Below are 22,017 nucleotides of genomic sequence, written 5' to 3'. Positions count from 1 at the left end.
TTAAAAAGAGGCACCACCACCCCAGTCTGCCAATCCAGTGGCACCATCCCCGATGTCCACGCAATGTTGAAAAGGTGTGTCAGCCAAGACAGCCCCACAACATCCAAAGCCTTGAGGAACTCAGAGCGGATCTCATCCACCCCTGGAGCCTTGCCACCAAGGAGGTTCTTAACTACCTTAGCGACTTCGGCCTCAGTAATGGACAAGCCTATTCCCATGTCCCCAGACTCTGTCTCCTCACTGGAGAACGTGTCGGAGGGATTGAGAAGGTCCTCAAAGTAGCTATTCCTTCCACCGCCCAATGACGTCTTCAGTCGAAGTCAGCAGCACACCATCTCCACTATATACAATGCTAGTGGCACACTGCTTTCCCCTTCTGAGTCGCCTGACGGTTTGCCAGAATCTTTTCGGAGCCGACTTAGTCACTTTCCAAGGCCTCACCAAACTCCTCCCATACACAGGTTTTTGCCTTGGCGACGACTGAAGCCGCAGAGCGCTTGGCCTGTCGATACCTGCCAGCTGCCTCTGGTGTCCCACAGGCCAACCATGCCCAGTAGGACTCCTTCAGCTTGATGGCATCTCTCACCTGGGGTGTCCACCACCGGGTTCGAGGATTACCGCCCCGACAGGCACCAACTACCTCACGGCCACAGCTACAGTCAGCCGCTTCAACAATGGAGGAACAGAACATGGCCATTCTGAGTCAATGTCCCCCACCTCCCCCGATATCTGGTCAAAGTTCTGAAGGAGGTGTGAGTTGAAGATCAATCTGACAGGTTCTTCTGCCAGACGTTCCCAGCAAACCCTCACTATACGTTTGGGCTTGCCTGGTCTGACCGGCATCTTCCCCCACCACCTGAACCAACTCACCACCAGCTGGTGATCAGTTGACAGCTCAGCTCCTCCCTTTACCCGAGTGTCCAAAACACATGGCCGCAAGTCCGATGACACGACTACAAAGTCGATCATTGAACTGCGGCCTAGGGTGTCCTGGTGCCATGTGCACTTATGGACATCCTTGTGTTCAAACATGGTGTTCGTGCTGGACAAACTGTGGTTTGCACAGAAGTCCAAAAACTGAACACCACTCTGGTTCAGATCAGAGAGGCCATTCCTCCCAATCACACCCCTCCAGGTCTCACTGTCATTGCCCACGTGAGTGTTAAAGTCCCCCAGTAGGACAATAGAGTCTGAAGGAGGAGCACTTTCAAGCACCCTTTCCAAGGACTCTAAGAAGGCTGGGTACTCTGAACTGCTGTTCGGTGCATAAGCACAGACAGCAGTCAGGACCCGTTCCCCAACCCGAAGGCATAGGGAAGCTACCCTCTCATCCACCGGAGAAAACCCCAACATACAGGCACCGAGTCGAGGGGCTATGAGAAAGCCCACACATGCCCGCCGCCTCTCACCATGGGCAACTCCAGAAAAGAATAAAGTCCAGCCCCTCTCAAGGAGATTGGACCCAGAGCCCAAGCTGTGTGTTGAGGTGAGCCCGACTATATCTAGCCAGTGTCTCTCAACCTCGCGCACCAACTCGGGCTCCTTCCCCACCAGTGAGGTAACGTTCCAAGTTCCAAAAGCCAGTTTCAGCAACCGAGGATTAGAACGCCAAGGCCCACGCCTTCGGACACTGCCCGATCCACAAAGCACCGAACCCCTACTACTGCCCCTCCCATTGGTGGTGGGCACTCATGTAACTCCTTCGGGCTGGGCCCAGCCGGGCAACATGAGTAAATGCCCGGCCACCAGACGCTCGCTGGCGAGCCCCTCCCCCAGGCCTGGCTCCAGGGTGGGACCCGGTAAGCCTGTTCAGGGCAGGTTACACAAAACCTGTTCTTGTCTTTTCATAGGGGTTATTATGGATCACACTTTGTCTGACCTGTCACCTAGGACCAGTTTGCCATGGGAGACCCTACCAGGAGCTTTTGCTCCAGACAACATAGCTCCTAGGATCATTCAAGCACGCAAACCCCTCCACCACGATAAGGTGGTGATCCATGGAGAGGTTTTTAACAATTATATTTTTAAAAAATTAAAACATTGACAAAACTATGCAAACTAGGTAAAATGCAAAGTGCATTTTTTTAACTTAAGGTGGACCGTCAGCCGAGGGCATGCAAAAGCATGCAAAGGGCCTATATTCAAGCTAGTATTACTGCTATTGGTGCATGGCCTTTGGCTAAAGTGACTCATTTTGCTTCGAATTGTCCACCCAACATAAACCTGTGAACCAATAAAGCAATACATTACCTGTACAAAGTCTTCAAATCAACAATCCTCCATCCCTTTTCCCAGGTTCTGATGGCCAATGGTGGTGCTTTGATGGGCTGCTAGTTAGCAGAGTTGAGTAGCCGCTGTCCAAAGTCACTGCTTTGCTCACAGGAGCTGTTAATACGTGCCGTTTTTGAGTGACACATGGCATTGTGTGGCTGTGCCACTACCAAGCAGCGTAAGCAGCAAGTGCCACTCATCGCCAGTTATTGATCATTTTGCTAGGTGGCGTATGTGCCATTTCCGGATGGTGGAGTTGCCACTTCCTGTTGCCAGATGCCAATGAGGGACTGATCCCTCACTGAGGTGAGGTTAAGTCATTTCTCAGCATGGTTTATTATATTGAATATGTGGCCGTACTACCCCCACTGGTACTGGGCGCAATATCAATACAATAAAAGCACCCCAACTTGTACTTATGCAGACACCTAAACGAAATAGAGCTTCGACTACACCACCCCTATATTATGGGGAAGGGGACCCCTCTCACAGGCCACTCAACCAAAAGAGTGTCTAGAGCCAGCCAATAATACACCTGTATCAATCAGAATATAACATTGCAGTACATTTTATTTTACAATTATTAAAAAAACATTAAGAACAAAGAGTCTTAAAGACTGTAGTTACTATTGATAACTGTATGGGATTCAGGCTAATTACCAAGACTAGTTAGCATAGCACAGGCCCCAAATAAGTGTGGCCAAGGAGGTGCCCAAATCCCACGGTGCTCTTCGCCCAAAAGTACCCCCAGTCAACGACCAATGACCATACAAACCCACGCTCACCAAATAAAGATCACCCACAGCAATACTACACAACAAATAAAACACCCAAAGATGGCACAGCCAGAGCACCGGGGCAGCCCACCCCTTGACCACAAATCAAAGAAAAGAATAAAAGTAGACACAATCCAGGGTGCAACCATGAACAAATGACCTGGGATATGCTATTACAAAGCTCCATAAATAGCAGTGGTAATACCTAAAAACCTCAATCCCAATACTACATCCTAAACAAAAAACTACAATCCATAAAAATAGATACAAGAAACACTTACCATTTGCAAGGCACACAATAATAAAAACAAACTCAGTGGAGGGAAGAAACAGTGGCCCGCAAGCACCCCAGCTGCGATCCCACTCCAGGTAACAGGCACTACTGACACCACTACGATTGCTTGCTCAGCATACTTGCTCCAAAGCTAATACATATGCAGACAACGGTAGACCAGCAGCACCACTTAGGCCACGGTTGATACCCAAACACGTTAGCCGAGTCTGCTAAGCGCACTTCTCTGATTCTCACCTGGTTGGCTACCCCTGCTAACACACATACACTAGGAATGAAAAATAGTCTGAAATTACACTCTGCAGACTTCAAGCCATCACCACCAGCATCCTGCTAACAGTTAACAACCATATACAAACTTACCGAACTGAGTTCTTTCAGCAGCAACAAACAATCCGCACGATCCCTGCGATTAACAAAGCAGGAAGTGAACTCACCTGGGTGTGCTCCCCTTTTATCTGTCCCCGGAAATCAGTACGCCGCCTACCCACATTCCACCCACCACAAAGTGGGCGTGTCCCTCATTAATGGCCATGTTCACTTTAATGTGTAAATGTGAAACCCCTAAGCATTCCACCATACTACAAATAGTTAAATGGGTTTCACAAAGATTTGTAAGCCAAAAAAAAAAAGTGGTTTACATTTTCATCAAATAACATCACTGGAGCTCAGCTCTGTTTGCTGTTGAGACAAACCAAAGGTGCAAAAGCTTCGGTTCAGTCTAGTCTGCTCCAGCCCAGTTGAACTACACAGCTCTGAAAACATCACACTTATATCATAATAAGGTAAAAAAAAAACGGATTTGTGCCACTTCAGTCTGGTAATGTAATCATAGCCCAAGACAAACAAGTTTGAGATGTTAAATGTTGTGTTCACGTTAATGACAGACGAGGAAATTTCCTGAATGAGTGTGAACCATAATGTTAAAGAGATCGGATCTGAGTGAAAAGTCAGAAAATGACGCTTGTAATGAACATAGCCAAACCCCCACAATCTGCACCTAAATATCTACTGTAGACTCTTAACATGCACACATGCACATAAACATACATGTAAATACACATGTAACAAAAAACATATACTTTAGTGTTGTTTCTTGCTGGATTTCCTTACCTGTCAAAATGCAAGATCCAGGCTAATTGAAATGCTTCTTTCAAACCTTGAACTGGTGGACTTTCTCCTTTAGCACGTTTCTATTATAGAAACAAACTAACAAATGGATAACGCACAGCAGGCAACTGATTCAGTGGATTTTCTTAATGTGAATTGCTCACTTGACTGCAACCAAAGAAAGCCCTTAATACATATGGAAATTTTTAATTTGAATACCTATTGAAATTTGAATGTGACTGTTGCTATGACACACCTAAAAACCAACCAATAGAGAATGGCATAGGATGAAAAACAAGTCACGTTAGCCATAATTAGATGGCAGTTTTGATATCCAACTAAGTAAAGATATGCTTGTCATGCCACTGTGCCACATCATTTCACATCCATCTGCTTGTGCAGTACACTAATTAATGAATTAATTTAAAAGACAGATGAGCAGCTTACCTATGCGTGGTGCTTAGCATGGTGCCATCATGGTGATTGTTGCAGTCCTACCCTGTTGTCATTTGCAACTGCATCCCGATACTGTGTAAGGTGCATACAACAATAATAACCTTAACATTAAAAAATGCTTTATTTATATTGCACCTGTCCCTCCCAAGCTTAAAGTTCTCCACAAAATGAATCATGTCAAGTCAGGATACACTGCATTCACAGCCATGTGCTAAATAAGGAATGAAATACAGATCCTACAGAACACAGACAGACCACAAGACAGCATATAAGGTGAAAATAGCACAAAAAAACAAGAAATACAACAAATATAGATGATATATAGTGCACATTATAAAAGACTAGTATTATACACAGTCTTTAGCACCAATGGCTGTGGATGTCTTTTTCAACAGTGTAAACTATAAACTGTTGGAGCACAGACAGTGTGTAGAAAATGACTTGTGTATGAAGCAAAATGTGTGTCTCATGTCAAGTAGCTGGATGCAGTGGGTAGAGTGGAGTAGCTGAAAAAAAAAGAATACCAGAAAAAAAAGAATAAGAGTATGATGGTGTGAGTCAGTCTCAAGTCACTTAGGCACGAGTCTGGGTCAAGTCTTGATTCTTTGAGGTGTGAGTTAGAGTCAAGTCTCAAGTTGTTTAGCGGTGAGTCTTGGAGGTGTGAATTCAACTCAAGTCTTGAGTATCTGAAGTGCATGCTGGAGTTAAGTCTCTGGAATGCAAGTCGCAACTGAATCTGAAGTCTCTGAGGTGTGAGTCAAGTCTACGTTTTTGAGATGTGGGACTGAATCATGTCTTGAGTGTCTGACATGTGAGTCCAGTCTCAAGTCTCAGAGGTGCAAGTCCGAGTTGAGTCTCAAGTCTCTGATGTGTGAGTCAGTCAAGCCTGTAGTTGCTGGGGCGTGAATGTGAGTCAGGTTTAGGAGGTGGGTTACATGTCCCAGGCTTGGGACCCATGGGACAGATTTTGCCCCAGTAAAACGGTTGAAAGGATGAGACAGAAGACGTGGAGTGCTTTCACGAATGCCTCTCTGGTCTTAGTTTATTTAAACAATTCTGTTTATAAAAATATCTCTGCCTGTTTTTCTTTTGTTCTTTGCTCAGCAAACATCACAGTTCAGTACAAAACATATATATATATTTAGCTTGATTTCTCACATTTATTAATATAGGGTGAACATGTCCCTGTCAGAGGGAGACTCCACTGAATACTACAGTCCCATTTAGGCATCTTTGCCCAGCAGATGAATACAGCATCCTCAATTCACATATTTTAGGTTTGAAGGAAATAATATTCTTAAATTACCACAGGACGTATATGTGCTAAAAGAATGGCTAAAGCTTGCATATGTAGTCTATAACATTACATATTATGTACCAAAGACAGAAATACAGACAATGCTCACTTAACATTAGTAATAACTGTGGTACGCTGAACTAAAAAAGAAAAACATATTCAAAGTGCCAACTAATAACTGCCGCTATCAAATCTCTTAGAATGTCTCCTACAGGCAAACACATCTTAATACTCATTCATATCGTCAAAATAAAATTATAGAACTCTCTCAAACTCGTTTCAACTCGTTCTTCACAGAGTTTAACTAGAAGCTTAGCTAAAACACAAGTAACTAAAACTAAAACATTTTTACAACTTAGAATCCGCACCTCTACATTTCTATAACCTACTAAACCTCCACTCAGTGCATGCAAGTTGTCACAAATGTATTAATATATGTACCCGTATGCTGTACTAACTAGTTCATGAGAATTTTAGTGTATTTTTAACACAGTGCTCACCTAAAAAACAGGGTTAAAAGGATGACACAGAAGACGTGGCTTGCTTTCACAAATGCCTCTCTGGTCTAAGAGGAAATTTCTGGACTACCTTAGACAATCACAGCATAACCAACGCTTCTAGTAGCATCAGGGAATAGCAGGGATACCTGCATTCTATTACCAAGCTTAGAATTAGAGTCCATTGAGAATAGGATTCAAATGGCAGATTTAACAAATTTTAAATAATAATAATAATGACATAAAGGAAAAATACAAAGACAAAAGCCTTGAGTCTCTGAGGTGTGAATTTGACTTGAGTCTTGAGTCTCTGAGATGCATGATGGAAACAAGTCTCTGGGGTGCAAGTCTCAGTTGGATCTCTGCACTTAACCCAACAAGGGGATCAAACCGGCAACCAGGGCTGGTTCCCTAACCTCCAGCCGACTGCCCAAGTCTATGTCCATTATACACTATAAGTACACTATATGTATAAAGTACACTATATGCCCAAAAGTATCCAAATTAGTGAATTCTACTAAGTTAAGGTGTACAGTGTTTAGCACCACTGTCGTTGATGTATTTTTCTACAATGTAAACTATAAACTGTCAGAGAGCAAACAATGTGTAGAAAGTTTCTTGTGTGCACAAAGTAAAACGTATGTCTTATATCAAGCAGCTGGATGCAGGAGAGTATAGTAACTGAAAAAGAATACAAGTCTCTGAGGTGTGTGTCAGAGTTTGTAGCCTCTTGGTTGTGAGTACAAGTCAGGTCTTGAGTCTCTGAGGTGCAAGTCTGAGTTAAGTTTCTGAAATGTGAGTCTGAGTCGAGTCTCTAAGGTGCAAGTCCAAATTGAGTTTCAAGTCTTTTGCATATGAAACAGAGTCGAGACTCTCTCTGGGGTGTAAGTTTCAAGTCTCTGAGGTGCGAGTCCAAATAGAATCTTGAGTCTCTGAGGTGCAAATCTGAATCAAGTTTCTGAGGTGCAAGTCCAAGTCGAGATTCAAGTCTCTGGGATGCTTGTTCGAGTCAAGTTTCTGTGATGCGAGTCCAAGTTGAGTCTTGAGTCTCTGAGGTGTGAGTCTGAGCCAAGTCTGGAATCAAGCTTGAGTCTTAAATTCCTAAGGTACGAGTCTGTGTCTCTGAGATACAAGTCTGAGTCAAGCCTCACGTCTCTGGGGTGCATATGAAAGTACACTATATGTATGAATGGGACAGACTAGAGCAGCTGCACATGTTCAGAAGCCAAAGGTCAATACGTCCAGTGCCATACACTGACTAGTGGGGTGTAAACCCCCCAGGATTGAGCTGTGGGGCAGTGAAACTGTGTTGTCTGGAGTGATGGACCACCATGCCTTTGGGATGAGTGATGTGTTATGCAGAACAAATCATTCAAAATAAGTACCTGATTTCACTAATGCAGTCAAATGCTCATAGCAATGTTCCAACATCTAAAGTAAAGTTGTCTCAGAAGAGTTGAGGCTGTTACTCTAGCAAACTATTAATACACCTAAATTCTGAAAAATGCTGCATGAGCATTTATTTTTAAAACATTTGTGCACAGATATTTCATCTCATTATGGTTGTATGTAAAGAATCAGAGTTGAGAAAATGATATAAAGTGTGAACGTGAAAATGTGCAGATGTCAACACATGGATCCAACCTAACATTCAAGAGGCAATACAAGAGCAATCCATGAACACAAGTGCTTGATCAAAAAACTCACTTGTTTTAGACTCATTGATAAACTGATGTGTTTGCCCTTTTTGAGGACCTGCCACACCAAGCATTGTGGAGAGAACCCGCCAGGCGGATTGATGTTGGTTAAAGAGCCCCTCAGTATAACCATACCATGTTTGTATTCTGTGCTACTTAAAAAGTAAAAACAATAAATAAAATGAACTCTTCTACCATAGAAAGACCCAAGTATTGGGTCGGGGGTGGAAGAGGTAGTCTTCTTCAATGACTGGTTGTTTCATCAAGCCTGCTCAACCAGCTTCCACAGTATCTGAAAAAGAGAACACACTATAACTGTGCTACACAGGTGCTATGTGTTATTGCTGGAAGCACATGCATGTAAATCAGCTAAAAGAAGGGCAGAGTTGAAAAGATCATGATTTGTAAGTTGTAAAAACTCAGTATTTTTTAAGAGTCTCACTGTCTTTTGTGGTTTCATTCTTTCTCTACCTGCTGCTGTGTTTTCCTGTCTGAGACAGAGCAGTTTCCATGCCAGACAGCAATGCTAATGATTGTAGTTTCATTGAGGCACTCAGTTACAACTGCTTGGCTCATTGAAATATGCACCTGGCCAGTTATGTTTTCAAGGTAGGAAGCCTTCCATGGGTCAATTCTGGAAAGGGTTGTCTTAAAATCTACTGTTGACAGGCTTAAGTATTTGGTCAGAGGTTGAAGACCTGGTCTTCTTCACTGGCTGGTTGTTTCTTCAAGCCCCCTGTGATCATTAATCAAACGCAGCAGGTTTAGTTTGTGCATGCTGCATTGAAGACTAGTCTAAGTCCTGAAGAAATGTAGATGACAGCAAGCCTTAGGCCGACTTTACAGGGTGAAACATAACAGTGGTCACCATCACAACTTTGTGAAATAAGTTATCAAAACAGCCAATCAAAACACCAGTAGTGCATCACTAATGGTGAGGCCATGATTCAACAACAGAGGTGCTTTTTACACAGAGTAAGCACAGGGGTCTTACTCTTCATCCTCACTGTATCCACCACAACTAAAACCCACACTAACTCACACATACTAAACCAACTCTCTGATACTGAGCAATGCAATAAATACATACTTCACACATTTAACTGACAAACAATAACATGAATAACAGTCCCTTTTCCTGGTGCACACTGCCATCTTCCTCGCTGATTGCCATGCCTCTTAAGCATCTAGAGGCCAGAACTCTATTTGGTTATATGAAATTAAATAATGGGCACTTTTAAACATCTTTTTAAAAATTCAGTATCATATATATATATATATATATATATATATATATATATATATATATTGTTACAAGAAGTTGCCAACGTATATTTGTTGCCTAGAAGCAACATTGCAGGGCAGTGGAATGGTTTCAGCCAGTCACAAGCCAGATCTCACCACTGTGTGCAGTAGAGGGTTACGCACATGAGCTCTTATTTACCGGTTATTCACCATTGTAGGGGCAGTTGTGGGCTGGAGGTTAGGGAACCAGCCCTATGACCGTGAACCCTATGAAGGTCGCCGGTTCGAACCCCTTGGCTGACAATCCATGACTGAAGTGCCCTTGAGCAAGGCACCTAACCTCCAATTGCTCCCCATGTGCTGTGGATAGGGCTGTCCACTGCTCTGGGCAAGTGTGCTCACTGCCCCCTAGTGTGTGTGTTCACTAGTGTGCATGCATGTGGGTGTTTCACTTTGTGGAGGTCTAATTCCACAGTGTGCAAAACAGTTGGCAAAATGATTCTAAAAATCTGTTAGTCACCTTATTATTTTTGGCTGAAATATTTTTTTGAAGTGTTTTTGCAGTTTTCATGTGAATTATGTGAAGATGGACAGTGGCAAGACCTGCAGGAAACCAATGTATGAAAAAGCTAGTTATGCTGGTTAGCTACAAAATTTTGATGTGACATTAATTTAAGTTACTGAGTAAGCTCTCATCTGCTTCCATCTGTCACGTACAACTACATGAGGTACATAGTGATATTTTTTGTGTAAATGCAGCTTTAGTGAATGGCGATTTTGTAATGAACTCTGCAGGAAAAGGAGATCAGGAGGAGGGCTGGTGATCCTGTTATGAGAATCAATGAAACCATCGGAATGACTTTGAGATCATAACCGCATAATGAAGCCATCGGTCTTTGCTATGCGTCATTCTCAGTGATATGAAGTGACAGCTGTGCAGATTTCTTCACATGTTGCTGTGAAACTCGACATCTAATGAAATTTTTAGATCTTCTGAGACAAAGAAACAATTTCATTTCACAGTTATATGAAACTGAGGAATCCTATAATTAATTATGGTATACTCATTTACATTCAGTCTGCAATCTCTTTCAGGCTGCATGTCTGACATTTTTATGATTGTTTTGTTGTCAGAAAAAGGTAAAAAATTAGGATGTTTTTTTTCTTTTTGCAAAAATGGAGTGTACACACATAACTTTTCCTCAAATTCAAATAAGAAAAAAATCTGGAATAAAAATGGAATAATTAGAATCTGCATTTTCCTGAGAATTTGTCCAATTTGTCTTTAATGAGCTGTAAGTGAGAGACTTGTGTACAGAATGCAAGAAGATGCTTTTCAGCAAAGGTGGCTGATACAGCAGTAAATATCATGATATGTTAAGAAATATTCATGTTCTAGGGTATGTCATGATACACTGGTAACTTAGAGCAGACAAAACCGGACCAGTAGTGCCACAATAAAAGATAACTATCAAGTTTATAGCCCTTTTTAAGATGGCTTAGTACCTCTGGGGAGGCGATATTGTTTGAGTGACAAAACTGCCATTGTCCATAGTATTAAGTCTGCTGAGCAAAACCCTTCCATAGCCCTATTTGAGCTGGATTAGTTTTACCAGAGTTTTACCAGGTTTTTATAGGGAATTTGTAAGGGACTTCACCGGTTAGTATGGGATACAAAAACCTTGTAATTTCCCTAAATTACCTAAGATAACCTCGATCACATACAAAGTGGCTGGTGCAAAATGTATGTTTTTTTTTAGTTTTTTTTTGTGTTTTTAATATCTTAATCTGGGCAAATAAATAGAAATTGTGTACTAAAATTTGCATTAAATTGCCATCTTCAGTGTTTTTTGTTTTTGTAGAGATTATGTTAATGTAATTTGACCAGAATGTTCAAACTTTAGCATATGACGGTTACATAATTTACCACGATAACCATAAATATCATACTGCCCACCCCTACTTTTCAAGATGTTTAAGTGACCGTGTTGTTACTTGCTGCTTGGAACTGATTGATGTGCACTTTTCCAGGTGATACTGAAGGGTGAGCGGAGGAGAGGTCGGACCTGTGAGCTGGCACTGGACCACATCAGCCTGAGGAGAGGAGCGTGTCAGGAAGAGCACAACCTGAGGAGGCTCTAACAGCAACATCTGCACAGACTCTTCACAAGTAGCTGCAGCCGCCCACATTGAGGGACATGCTTTCCCTGGCAGTTCCCTTGAGGCTCTGGTGCGTTTCCTCCAGCCTCCTGCCCAGGCTGCCAGTGCATGCTACAGTAGTGCTCCATGCCTACAGTAACCAGATCAAATTGTGAATATAGCAAAACTAAATTGGGAAAAACTAATTCTGAACAAGAACAATGTGTCAATTTTTCTACGTCACCACTCTTCAATTTCCAGTTGACCTCAACGCTCAAATACAGAAGAAGGGAATGGTCACATATGCTCTTAAGACTGCCTTTTTAAAGCCTTAAACTACCCAACGAGAGCATTATGTGCTTCATCAGGGCACTTAAGCGCTACCTGAGAGACAACCTGTTTCCATTGTACTATTGTAAATGTATAAAATATATGCTTTGCTGGTGCATAATTTCAGTATGTGAATTCTTCATGTATAAGTGATGCAGGGCAATGTTTACACAACCCAACTTCATGTTTTCTTGACATTATGTATATTGTAAATTACAAACCAGTAAAACCTGAAAGACCTGAAATCCTGTGGTCCTCAGTGGTCCTCACTCTTGTTTTAATAGACAGATGATGTCAGTATTTAAAAATGTATGCCAATAAAAGTCATGAACATTAGATGTACACCTTGTATGAATGAGCAGTGCATGCTGGTTTTTGTTAATGGATGATTACATACAGCGTGAGTTAAGATTAATACAGATCAATGAAAATGACATGTGACCTGCTAGCAGTTAAGACAGGAGTGCTTCTGAAGATCTAAGTTAAACTTGGTTCAGCCTAAATAAAAAGATTTAAGGGGGGACCGGAGGGTCATGTCCTTTCCAGTGTTTGGAGAGAGTGAGTTATTCCTGCTATTATTTCCTGCAGTCTTGTGACTGAAGCTTTTTAATGATGTGCTTTTGGTTAACTTTGGCAAAAAAATGTATATTAAGTATATCAGGATATACATAGCTTTCTTTATTATGGCCTGTATTAGCAAATAATTGGATTCCTTTAATATGAAGATTTACTATTTGCATTATTAATTGGAAAAGTGAGTAATAAACACTTTAAGACTTAGTTAATGCAAATATGCAATATTGGGCATGATTATCTAAATGTATGTTATTACTATAACTTAATATTGTAATCAAGAGATTATTCAAGTTTTCAAAAAAACAGTTTGCATCAAAAATCCAGCATTTATTCATGATAGTTTGACCTAAAAAAAAAATCAAAACCTCTTTCAAATAATTACATTTTTTTAGTTCTTTTAGGTTTTAATTTTTTTAGGTTTATCCGTGTTAGGTTGGTTAAATGTGTTGAAACTTTCTGAGCCTGCTTGTGCTTAGCTCCTGAAAACCATGTTCATATTTATTAATATAGTTAATGGGTGTTTACAGCCTGTTAATTGTGTTGACCAACACCACAATTCAGAATTTATAGCACATCTTAAGGTGTTGATGTCTCATTTATTATTTTCTATTATTTAAGTCCCTAGAGCTGCAAGCATAAGAATCAGATGTTGCCAATCGTACACTAATAAGATGTGAATTTAAGCAATTAATTCATGCACAATAATTAGCAATTGTGCCAATACATGCCATAATAAAACAAAACCTAATGCACAGTGAATACACCATTTAGAAGCACTGCTTTTGGATTTTATTAAACAAATAAGACCCCCACAGTATGTGTTCTTTAATTATTTAAAATGATCTTTTTCAACAATTATGGTCTATATCTGTAATTGTACAATCATTTGTTGACTTTAATGTTCAGGAACAACAAGGATGTCTACCATCGTGAGTTGGGTGCTATGATCAGTGCGTCTCCCCATGCCACACCCCAAAAGCTGAAATGAAACCTGCACCACTGGCCTTATCCAACACATTTAATCCAGCTGTATAAGGCTCTATAGGGCAGCTTAGGACAGTCCGGTGAAATTTAACAGTAGGGGCAGTAAAGATCATCCTGCAAAGACCACATCATATTGATTGGTGGTTAGGTACAGTGCTACTCTGAATCAGGTCATATTAGACAACAGTAACATCCAAAAGGATTTACCCTGAAATGGCTCTATAATATCCAGTTTAGTGCCAAACTTCATATTCCACTGATGGAATTTCACTTACCTATTGCTCTCGTTCACATCATGATTAAATTTAAAATTAAAATCATGAGTTAATACCATTAGTTCTAGCTTTCCCAACATAAGCTTAGGTTTTACTGCAAGCAAGCATCGGGGCTGTATTGCATGCATGTAACTTTATTGTTATTGTTAACCTCATTTCTAAATGCTAAATTAACACTAGACTTTACTAATTAAACTAAACTTAAACACTGCAACTAATTCTGCAGACAATAAGTGGCAGAAAACAATCAGAAACTACAAACTTGAAAATCTGGAGTGCAATCAGAATCTTTTCAGCAGATTGATTATCCATTTTCTTACAGGTCTACACTATTATCCACATTCTTCGGATTTAAATAATCATACGGAAGCTCAAGATTCTTGTTTCTTGCTTCTATTTCACCCTCGAGAGCCTTCAGATCTTGCCTGAACTGTTCCATTTTCTGAAGGGGCACAGCCTCGACGAAGAGCTCCTCCGGGTAATATCCAAAAGGATACTGCAGGAATACAAAGGAGGAAGGCATTGTTTAACAACATTGTTATATCCACGAAGTATGAAAAACATTGCAAATATCATTAAAAATGTGTTGTGTGATGCAGCAAGAAAACGTGTAACTGCGCAGAAGAGCACAGTAGAGAACAGCCCCTTAAAAGCATTTAGAAGCTGGTTATTGATTTGTGCCATATTAGGTTCAATTTAGTTAATTATGTTAATAAAGTACATTATCCAGTACAAAATTGTCCTAGAATTAGGTGTTCAGACTCCTAGTGGTATCAGGCAAACTCCCCAAGAGCATGAGGAAGAAACAGAGGAGATGTGCATACAGGGCAACAAATTCTCCATTCCACCATGTGCTCTATCGATGTGAACACATTGATTCCATGGCTTATTAGCACATCTACACCTGCACAGCATCTTGGGACAGTTTAATTTTGGGTTTTGGCAACTAGAGTAGCTATTAGTGAGGTTTGTGAAACTAGAGCAGTAGCTGTTAGATTACATTTAGACAGACCGGCACAGATATACTATATTTCCTAAAGTATTCACTCACCCATCCAAATCACTGAATTCAGGTGGTCCAATCACTTCTATGGTCAAAGGTGTATAAAACCAAGCACCTAGGCACGCAGACGGCTTCTACAAACATTTGTGAAAGAATGGGTCGCTCTCAGGAGCTCAGTGAATTCCAGCATGGTACCATGAAAGGAGGCCACCTGTGTAACAAGTCCAGTCATGGATTTTCCTCGCTACTTAATATTCCACAGTCAAGTGTCAGTGGTATTATAACGAAGTGGAAGTGATTGGGAATGACAACAGCCACGAAGTGGTAGGCCACGTTAAATTACAGAGGGGGGTCAGCGGACACTGAGGTGCATAATGCGCAGAGGTTGCCAACTTTCTGTAGAGTCAATCACAACAGACCTCCAAATTTCATGTGGCTTTCAGATTAGCTCAAGAACAGTGCATATAGAGCTCAGGTGTAAAGTTTGGCATGGGGTTGTTTTTCAGGAGTTGAGCTCGGCTCCTCAATTCCAGTGAAAGGAACTCTTAATGCTTCAACAGACTAAGAGATTTTGGACAATTTCATGCTCACAACTTTGTGGGGATTGGCCCCTTCCTGTTCCAACATAATTGCGGCCCAAAGTAAGGTCCATAGAGACATGGATGAGCGAGTTTGGTGTGGAAGAACTTGACTGGCTTGCAGAGTCCTGACCACAACCTGAGAACACCTTTGGGATGAGAGAGTGGAGATTGTGAGCCAGGCCTTCTTGTCCAACATCAGTGTCTGACGTCACAAACGTACTTCTGGAAGAATGGTCGAAAATTCCCATACACACACACACACTTCTAAACCTTGTGGAAAGCCTTCCCAGAAGAGTTGAAGCCATTATGTCTGCAAAGGATGGGCCGACATCATATTAAATCCTATGGATTAAGAATGGGATCTCACTTAAGTTCGTATGCATGTGAAGGCAGATGAGCGAATACTTTTGGCAATATAGTGTGGATGGACGGCTAGATAGGCAGACAGACACTATTGATCTCAAAGGAAATGCAGCACTCACACAGCACAGTAATAAGGGTGAAACAATATAAAAAGAATACAAAAAAAAATCTATAGGCATATATACAAATAGACATATACAAAAATCTGCAATCAGATCTACAACCTAAGATGAAAAAGGCAGTGCAATAGCAGCACATAATAACAGTCCTGAATAAATATGTGCATATATTGTTACTGAAACAGTGTCTAGGTGTGAAAGATGCACGGTAGGGGTTACAGAAAGTGAAATATGTACAGTAAGGTGTTTATGTGCAGATGGATAGAATAAACCTATGACTTAGCATTAGATTTAGCATGACATTCAGATTCAGTCCTCATTTCTCTGCTTCCCTCCTCTTCTTTTCTTCTTGTGGCCCCACTGGGAAGAGTGAGGCCACAAGAACCTGATGGCTAACATGGAAGGCTCGCTCAAAATACCTTCAGATAATCATCCAGTTATCTAAGTAGTACATGTTCAAGTTGATAATGTCTTTTTGGGGCTTTTTTCTATTTGGTAGTAGTATACCTTTGCTTAGTGTATATAGTGGGAAAATGTACAACTCCAATTCCAACCAATTTGGGACAATGTAGTGTATTCAATGGAATATAGGTTGAAAAGGATTTGCAAATCATTGTATTCTGTTTTTATGTTTTATACAACGTCCCAACTTCATTGGAATTGGGGTTGTGCATAAAATGTGCCTTCGCAATGTGCCTGAAATCATACTACTTGGTAAGACTGCAGCTAACCATGCAAACTGCACTCAGCCCTGCCCACTGACTGCATGCTTGTGAGGCACAGGGTTTAAAAGAGCCCCCTTCTTGCACATCTACATCTTGGGTTGTTTTTGAACACATGTGCATGCAGAGAGCTGCCAGATGCTACAAATGTCTTTCACCGATTTTTGGAGAGTTCATATAGCTTATCATCAGTTTGAGTTCAACTGCACTTTTGTAGCCACTACAGCCCAAGAAATTACTTGGAAGAGGTTTTTCATTTTAAGGCTATTAAAGTGAATAGAAACATTTAATAAAAGTCAGATTTGGAATAGGTAGCATTGTATTTATTATTACGATTACAGACTGTAGTCCATCTGTGTCCCTGCAAACTCTGTCAGCTCCCTTTCACCCTGTTCTTTAATGATAAGGACCCCCACAGGACCACCACAGAGCAGGTATCGTATGGGTGGTGGATCATTCTCAGCACTGCAGTGACAAAGACATGGTGGTGCATGTTAATGTGTGTTGTGCTGGTATGAGTGGATCAGACAGTAGCACTGCTGGAGCTTTTTAAAGTGCACAGTGCCTGTCCACTCTATTAGACACTCATACCTTGTTGGTCCACCATGTAGATGTAAAGTCAGAGACAGTAGCTCATCTGCTGCTGCAAAGTTTGTATTGGTCATCCTCTTGTCCTTCAGTGGTCTCAGGATGCTGTTGGCTGAATATTTTTGGCTGGTGGACTTCAGTCCAGTAGTGACATTGAGGTGTTTAAAAACTATGTCTGTGACACTGTGGTGCTGAGAATGATTCATCACCCGCATAATACCTGATCTGTGGTGGTCCTGGCTGTTAAAGGAGGTTGGTTAAGTTCATAATGATATTTTGCTAATTTACATCAGAATGTTCCATGTCACTGCCTCACTGTATCAGGTTTTTAAAAGGCAGAGAAAAACCCAAAACTGACTGCTGTCAGTTGCTTAAACTTCAGTAAATGGAGTTAAATATGCATTCAGCCACATGTCTAACATCTCCACTCATTTTTAGCAGTCCCTCCCTCAAATGCATATGCATGCAAGTGTTTCATGCACACTGCCAGAGACTGTATTTAGTAGACCTTGTCTGAATTACACCTGAAACTGACATAAAATACTCAGCACATTAGGCCTAGACAGACACTGTTGGTGCTGAATTTGGACTCACATGATCTGAGGACTTCTTGCTCAGCAGGTGGAAGACAGACATCTGTTTAAGTGTGTGCTTGACATCAGGTAAAGCTGCAAGAATGGATTCTGCCGTTGGTTGTCCCTTTGTGGTGGGAGGAGGAGCCTTCATTGTGCTGGGGAAGTTGGGCATCCAAGCTCCAAAGTCAAACTGAAAAAACAGACAAGGTCAGGAGCCATGTGAATCAAGAATACTGGAATAAAAATAAATAAAATGAATAAACATCCACTCCATTGACCAACTGAATTAGGATATAAAAGCCATACTGAAATCACTATGCTTTGTGCCATGCGACCAAAGCCATCTCAGACACTTATTTAAGGTACTAAAAAGAGGGAAGAGGCACCTAATCAGACTCCACAGCTGTCTGCACCAAGACTTTTATTAGGGAGGGAGTATATCTACAGAGATTTTGCCCTTTTTCAAATGAATGTTTGTCTTCCAACTTGAACAATGGTGTGAGCATGAATGCATATTTGGCAGTGAGTGGTAAGACAGACAGACAATATGACGACAATGGGTTAAATGTAGTGTATATTCTGTATTTTGTCAAGCAGTAATAACCAGTAATTTCTGAACATAGGAAAGGTGCAGCCAAGTTAACCAAATTTCCATTAACTAAATCTTACCTGAAGTTAAGATAATATAGCTACCTAGACAGCAACATTGATCCATCACTGATTTTTCATCAGCATAATCATGGTTGAAATTTCAATGTCACTGTTGCATAAGCATTGAATTACACTATATGGACAAAATATTGGGACATCTGCAGATTAAACCTAGAGGAGATTTTATGATATTCCATTCTAAATCCATAAGCATTAATATGGAGTTGGTCCACCCTCTGCAATTACTCTTCTGGGAAGATTTATACCAAGATTTGAGTGTGTCTGAGGGAATTTCTGCTCATTCATCCAGAAGAGCATTTGCAAGGTCAGACACTGATGATTGATGAGGGGTCTGTCCAACAATCCCCATTCTAGTACATCCCAAATGGGTTGAGGTCAGGGCTCTGTGAGGGCCAGTCAAGTTCTACTAAACTCACCTGGCCATGCCTTCATGGACCTTGCTTTGTGCATTGGGGCTCAGTCATGCTGGAACAGAAAAGGTTCTTCCCCAAACTGTTCCCACAAAGTTGGAAGCATACAATTGTCAAATGTCTTTGTCTGCTGAAGCATTAAGATTTCCCTTTACTGGAACTAAGGGTTCTAAACCAACCCCTGAAAAACAACCCCATGGCAATATCCCTCCCAAACCAAACTTTACATCAGGCACAATGTAGTCAGGCAGGTAACATTCTTGCGACATTTGCCAAACCCAGACCTGACCATCAGACTTCTCCAGTCATCGCTTCACACCACTCCATCCAACGCTTGGCATTGTGCTTGATGCAAGGTTTGCATACAGCTGCTTGGCTCTGGAAACCCATACCATGAAGGTCCTGGCCCACAGTTTTTGTGCTGATGTCAGGAGGTTTGGAACTCTGCTCAGCAGTTATTGTGTCAGCAACATGTATATGACTTACGCACTATATTGGTGAATTGTTATGGTTCCTAAACACTTCCACTTTAGAATTTCTAGGAGGGAAGAAATTTCATGAACCGACTTGTTGCAATGGTGGCATCCAACTACAATACCATGCTCAAATTCACTGAGCTCTTCAGAATGATCTATTCTTTTAGGAATGTTTTTAGGCACACTGCATGGCTATGTGTTTGATGTGATACACCTGCGGCAATAAGACTAAATAACATTTTAATTCAATCATTGAGAAGTGTATCCCAATACTTTTGTCCATATAGTGCATCAGTGAAAGTCAGCAACTCCTAACATTGGCCATAATGTTAGTGAATATACATTGATTTACATTTGATGGCAGGATCACCCATTGTAACATTGGCAATAATGGTAACTGGAGAAAATTAGCTATTCAGTCATTTACTGGGCTGAGAAATGTGATTGTCCACATTTGCACCAACAGAAAAAGAGGGAGATATTCTTTTATATGTTTTTTGTACAGCAGAAGGTGGTTTAATAAATCTGAACAAAGAAACCAAGTTACTCATTTTAGGTCAGTTGGCTTTTTAAGAAATAAACTTTGGCACAAGTCCATCTTTGTTATGAACCACAATCTGCTTTAAGCAAAATGATACTGCCTAACCTGGCCGTTGTTGACTGCAGCATGTTGGGCCGATACTGTGAAGATCAACATGGTGACAAACTTGACGAGTTCAGCCACTGTGTGGAAGGACTTGGGGATTCCTAACGGGGGGGGGGGTTACATTTTAGACCAGTGAACAACAGACCATAGGTTACATGCTTCATGAAAGTCACAGAAACATAAAATGATTACAGCGTCAATTCCAGTACGTCTGTTAACCCAGTCCCAAAATAACTAAAATCACAACACGCACCACTGTTGTCATTTTTCAGAAAGCCATGTTCTACAATCTCCGTCAGCCATGTCTGGAGCTCGGAGTCCTCCTGGACATCACGATCGGTGTAATAATGTGCCACCACTCCGTTCACAAACCTGGAGGGTTCACAGTTAATATGATAGCTTGACCATTTACACAGAATTCTTCATTGTCATACATGTATAAAAATACTGCCTAGTATATTTACAGTCTACATTTAATGTAGCTTCATCATACTTGTGAATGATGTTCCACAACTTGAGGCCATCATCTCTGTAGTAGTAATGGGGAATGTTCTCCAGGCCTCTCTCCTTGATGTTGTCCGGCAAACACAGAGAGCTATAGGTCAGACTGGCAGTCGCTCTTCTCATAAGTGTAATCATTCCTTTTATACCTATAGCACAGCTCTGTGTGGTAAAGATGTAAAGAGAAGGTAAATCACTGAAGAAACCCAGATAGTGATGAATACTGACTAACATCAGTCATAAGCATTTCCACAAGTATACTTTTGGAATGATAAAGTTCTTAAAGGAAATATGTACCGTGGAAAAAATCCCTTCAGCTGACATCAGCAGTTTCCTCCCCATGATATTGATTTGCAGTGTGTAGCGAATGTGAGGAAACAGAAGCTGTGAGATGAAAAGCAAATAACTGCATTATCATGTTTTACTAAACAATAGTTCACAAGCTCCTCAAGCAGGTCCCATTTATGTGAATTTTTAAAAGTTCCACACCTAGGTAACTGCACCTCACCTAAGTGTACAGTGTACAACAGTGTAATTAATGTAACCTCATTGCCACAATGCTAATTTGTTCCAAATGGCTTTATTTGGATCTGTAGTATTACTGTAAGAGTCTGGTGTAAATATACACTGGTATATTTAACCCTCATAGATGTGTTAGAAATAAATCGAAGTACGAACTACTGTCCCATCAAAAACAAAAAAAAGAAAAGTGCTAAAACAGAGGGGATAACGTGCATCATTCAAACATCTTTGTGCTCCTGGGAGGAATCAACCTTTGGTACCACTATAATCAAGTTTACATTTTTATCAAGTTTATCATTAAAAGAGCTTTGTTGATCTTAAGTACTTCCCTTTTCTGCATGTGCATCAAAGCACATATGTTTCTAACTGAAAATTGGAAGAAAAATGGGTAGCACCTACCTTGAAGAGGGGATGAACAGAGGGCAAGGCACGCAGGGTTGCCATGGTAAAGACCTCAGCCAACAGGTGAGTGCGTAGTAGATGGAAGTTCACCGCATGTTCGTTAAATTCTGCGTTTCTCACAAAGAGCTTCGCCAAAAGCCAGTCATGCTTGGAGTCAGTGGGGAGGAAAATGGGGTTCTGCGCCTCAGGCTTCTGCTTCAGCTAAGAGAAAGAAAGTTTGCTTTTATTCAACTTAGTGAAAAGGTTTAAACTCTACAATTCCCAGTGAGGAAGGAAGCTCTGGACCCCTGGCAGGTCCTGGCTGGTTTAAGAGATTAATCCTTGCTTATGTCTATTTGCAGTTGAAGACAATAGCAAACAGTGTCTTCAGCTGAGGTCTGAGGTCTTACCTGGATGGCGATGGGCAGCAATTTGCCCTGAGGATTGCTGAAGAGTAAGCAAAGAGGGGCAGCCAGATACTGCTGAATCCCATCTATCACATTTCCCACAATT

The 22,017-nt window shown here is 41.2% G+C and overlaps 1 protein-coding gene across 1 annotated transcript in view; it reads right to left on the bottom strand.

Annotated features, from left to right (window-relative positions):
* Positions 1 to 14,246: 14,246 nt before the first annotated feature.
* The window catches only part of LOC108416418 (hydroperoxide isomerase ALOXE3-like), a 22,364-nt gene continuing 14,593 nt past the window's right edge, over positions 14,247 to 22,017 (bottom strand). The window contains exons 2-9 of the mRNA XM_037538496.1: positions 21,915 to 22,016; positions 21,523 to 21,726; positions 20,899 to 20,985; positions 20,594 to 20,763; positions 20,354 to 20,472; positions 20,101 to 20,201; positions 17,916 to 18,086; positions 14,247 to 14,441 (exon numbers count right to left, since the gene is read on the bottom strand). Coding sequence (XP_037394393.1) covers positions 14,262 to 14,441; positions 17,916 to 18,086; positions 20,101 to 20,201; positions 20,354 to 20,472; positions 20,594 to 20,763; positions 20,899 to 20,985; positions 21,523 to 21,726; positions 21,915 to 22,016 — 1,134 coding nt within the window. The 3' untranslated portion in view covers positions 14,247 to 14,261. The remainder of the gene's footprint in view (positions 14,442 to 17,915; positions 18,087 to 20,100; positions 20,202 to 20,353; positions 20,473 to 20,593; positions 20,764 to 20,898; positions 20,986 to 21,522; positions 21,727 to 21,914; position 22,017) is intronic.

This window comes from Pygocentrus nattereri, chromosome 5 (genome assembly GCF_015220715.1).
Source record: "Pygocentrus nattereri isolate fPygNat1 chromosome 5, fPygNat1.pri, whole genome shotgun sequence".
Classification (NCBI taxonomy): Eukaryota; Metazoa; Chordata; class Actinopteri; order Characiformes; family Serrasalmidae; genus Pygocentrus; species Pygocentrus nattereri.
This window is presented reverse-complemented; position numbering and strand designations above follow the sequence as displayed.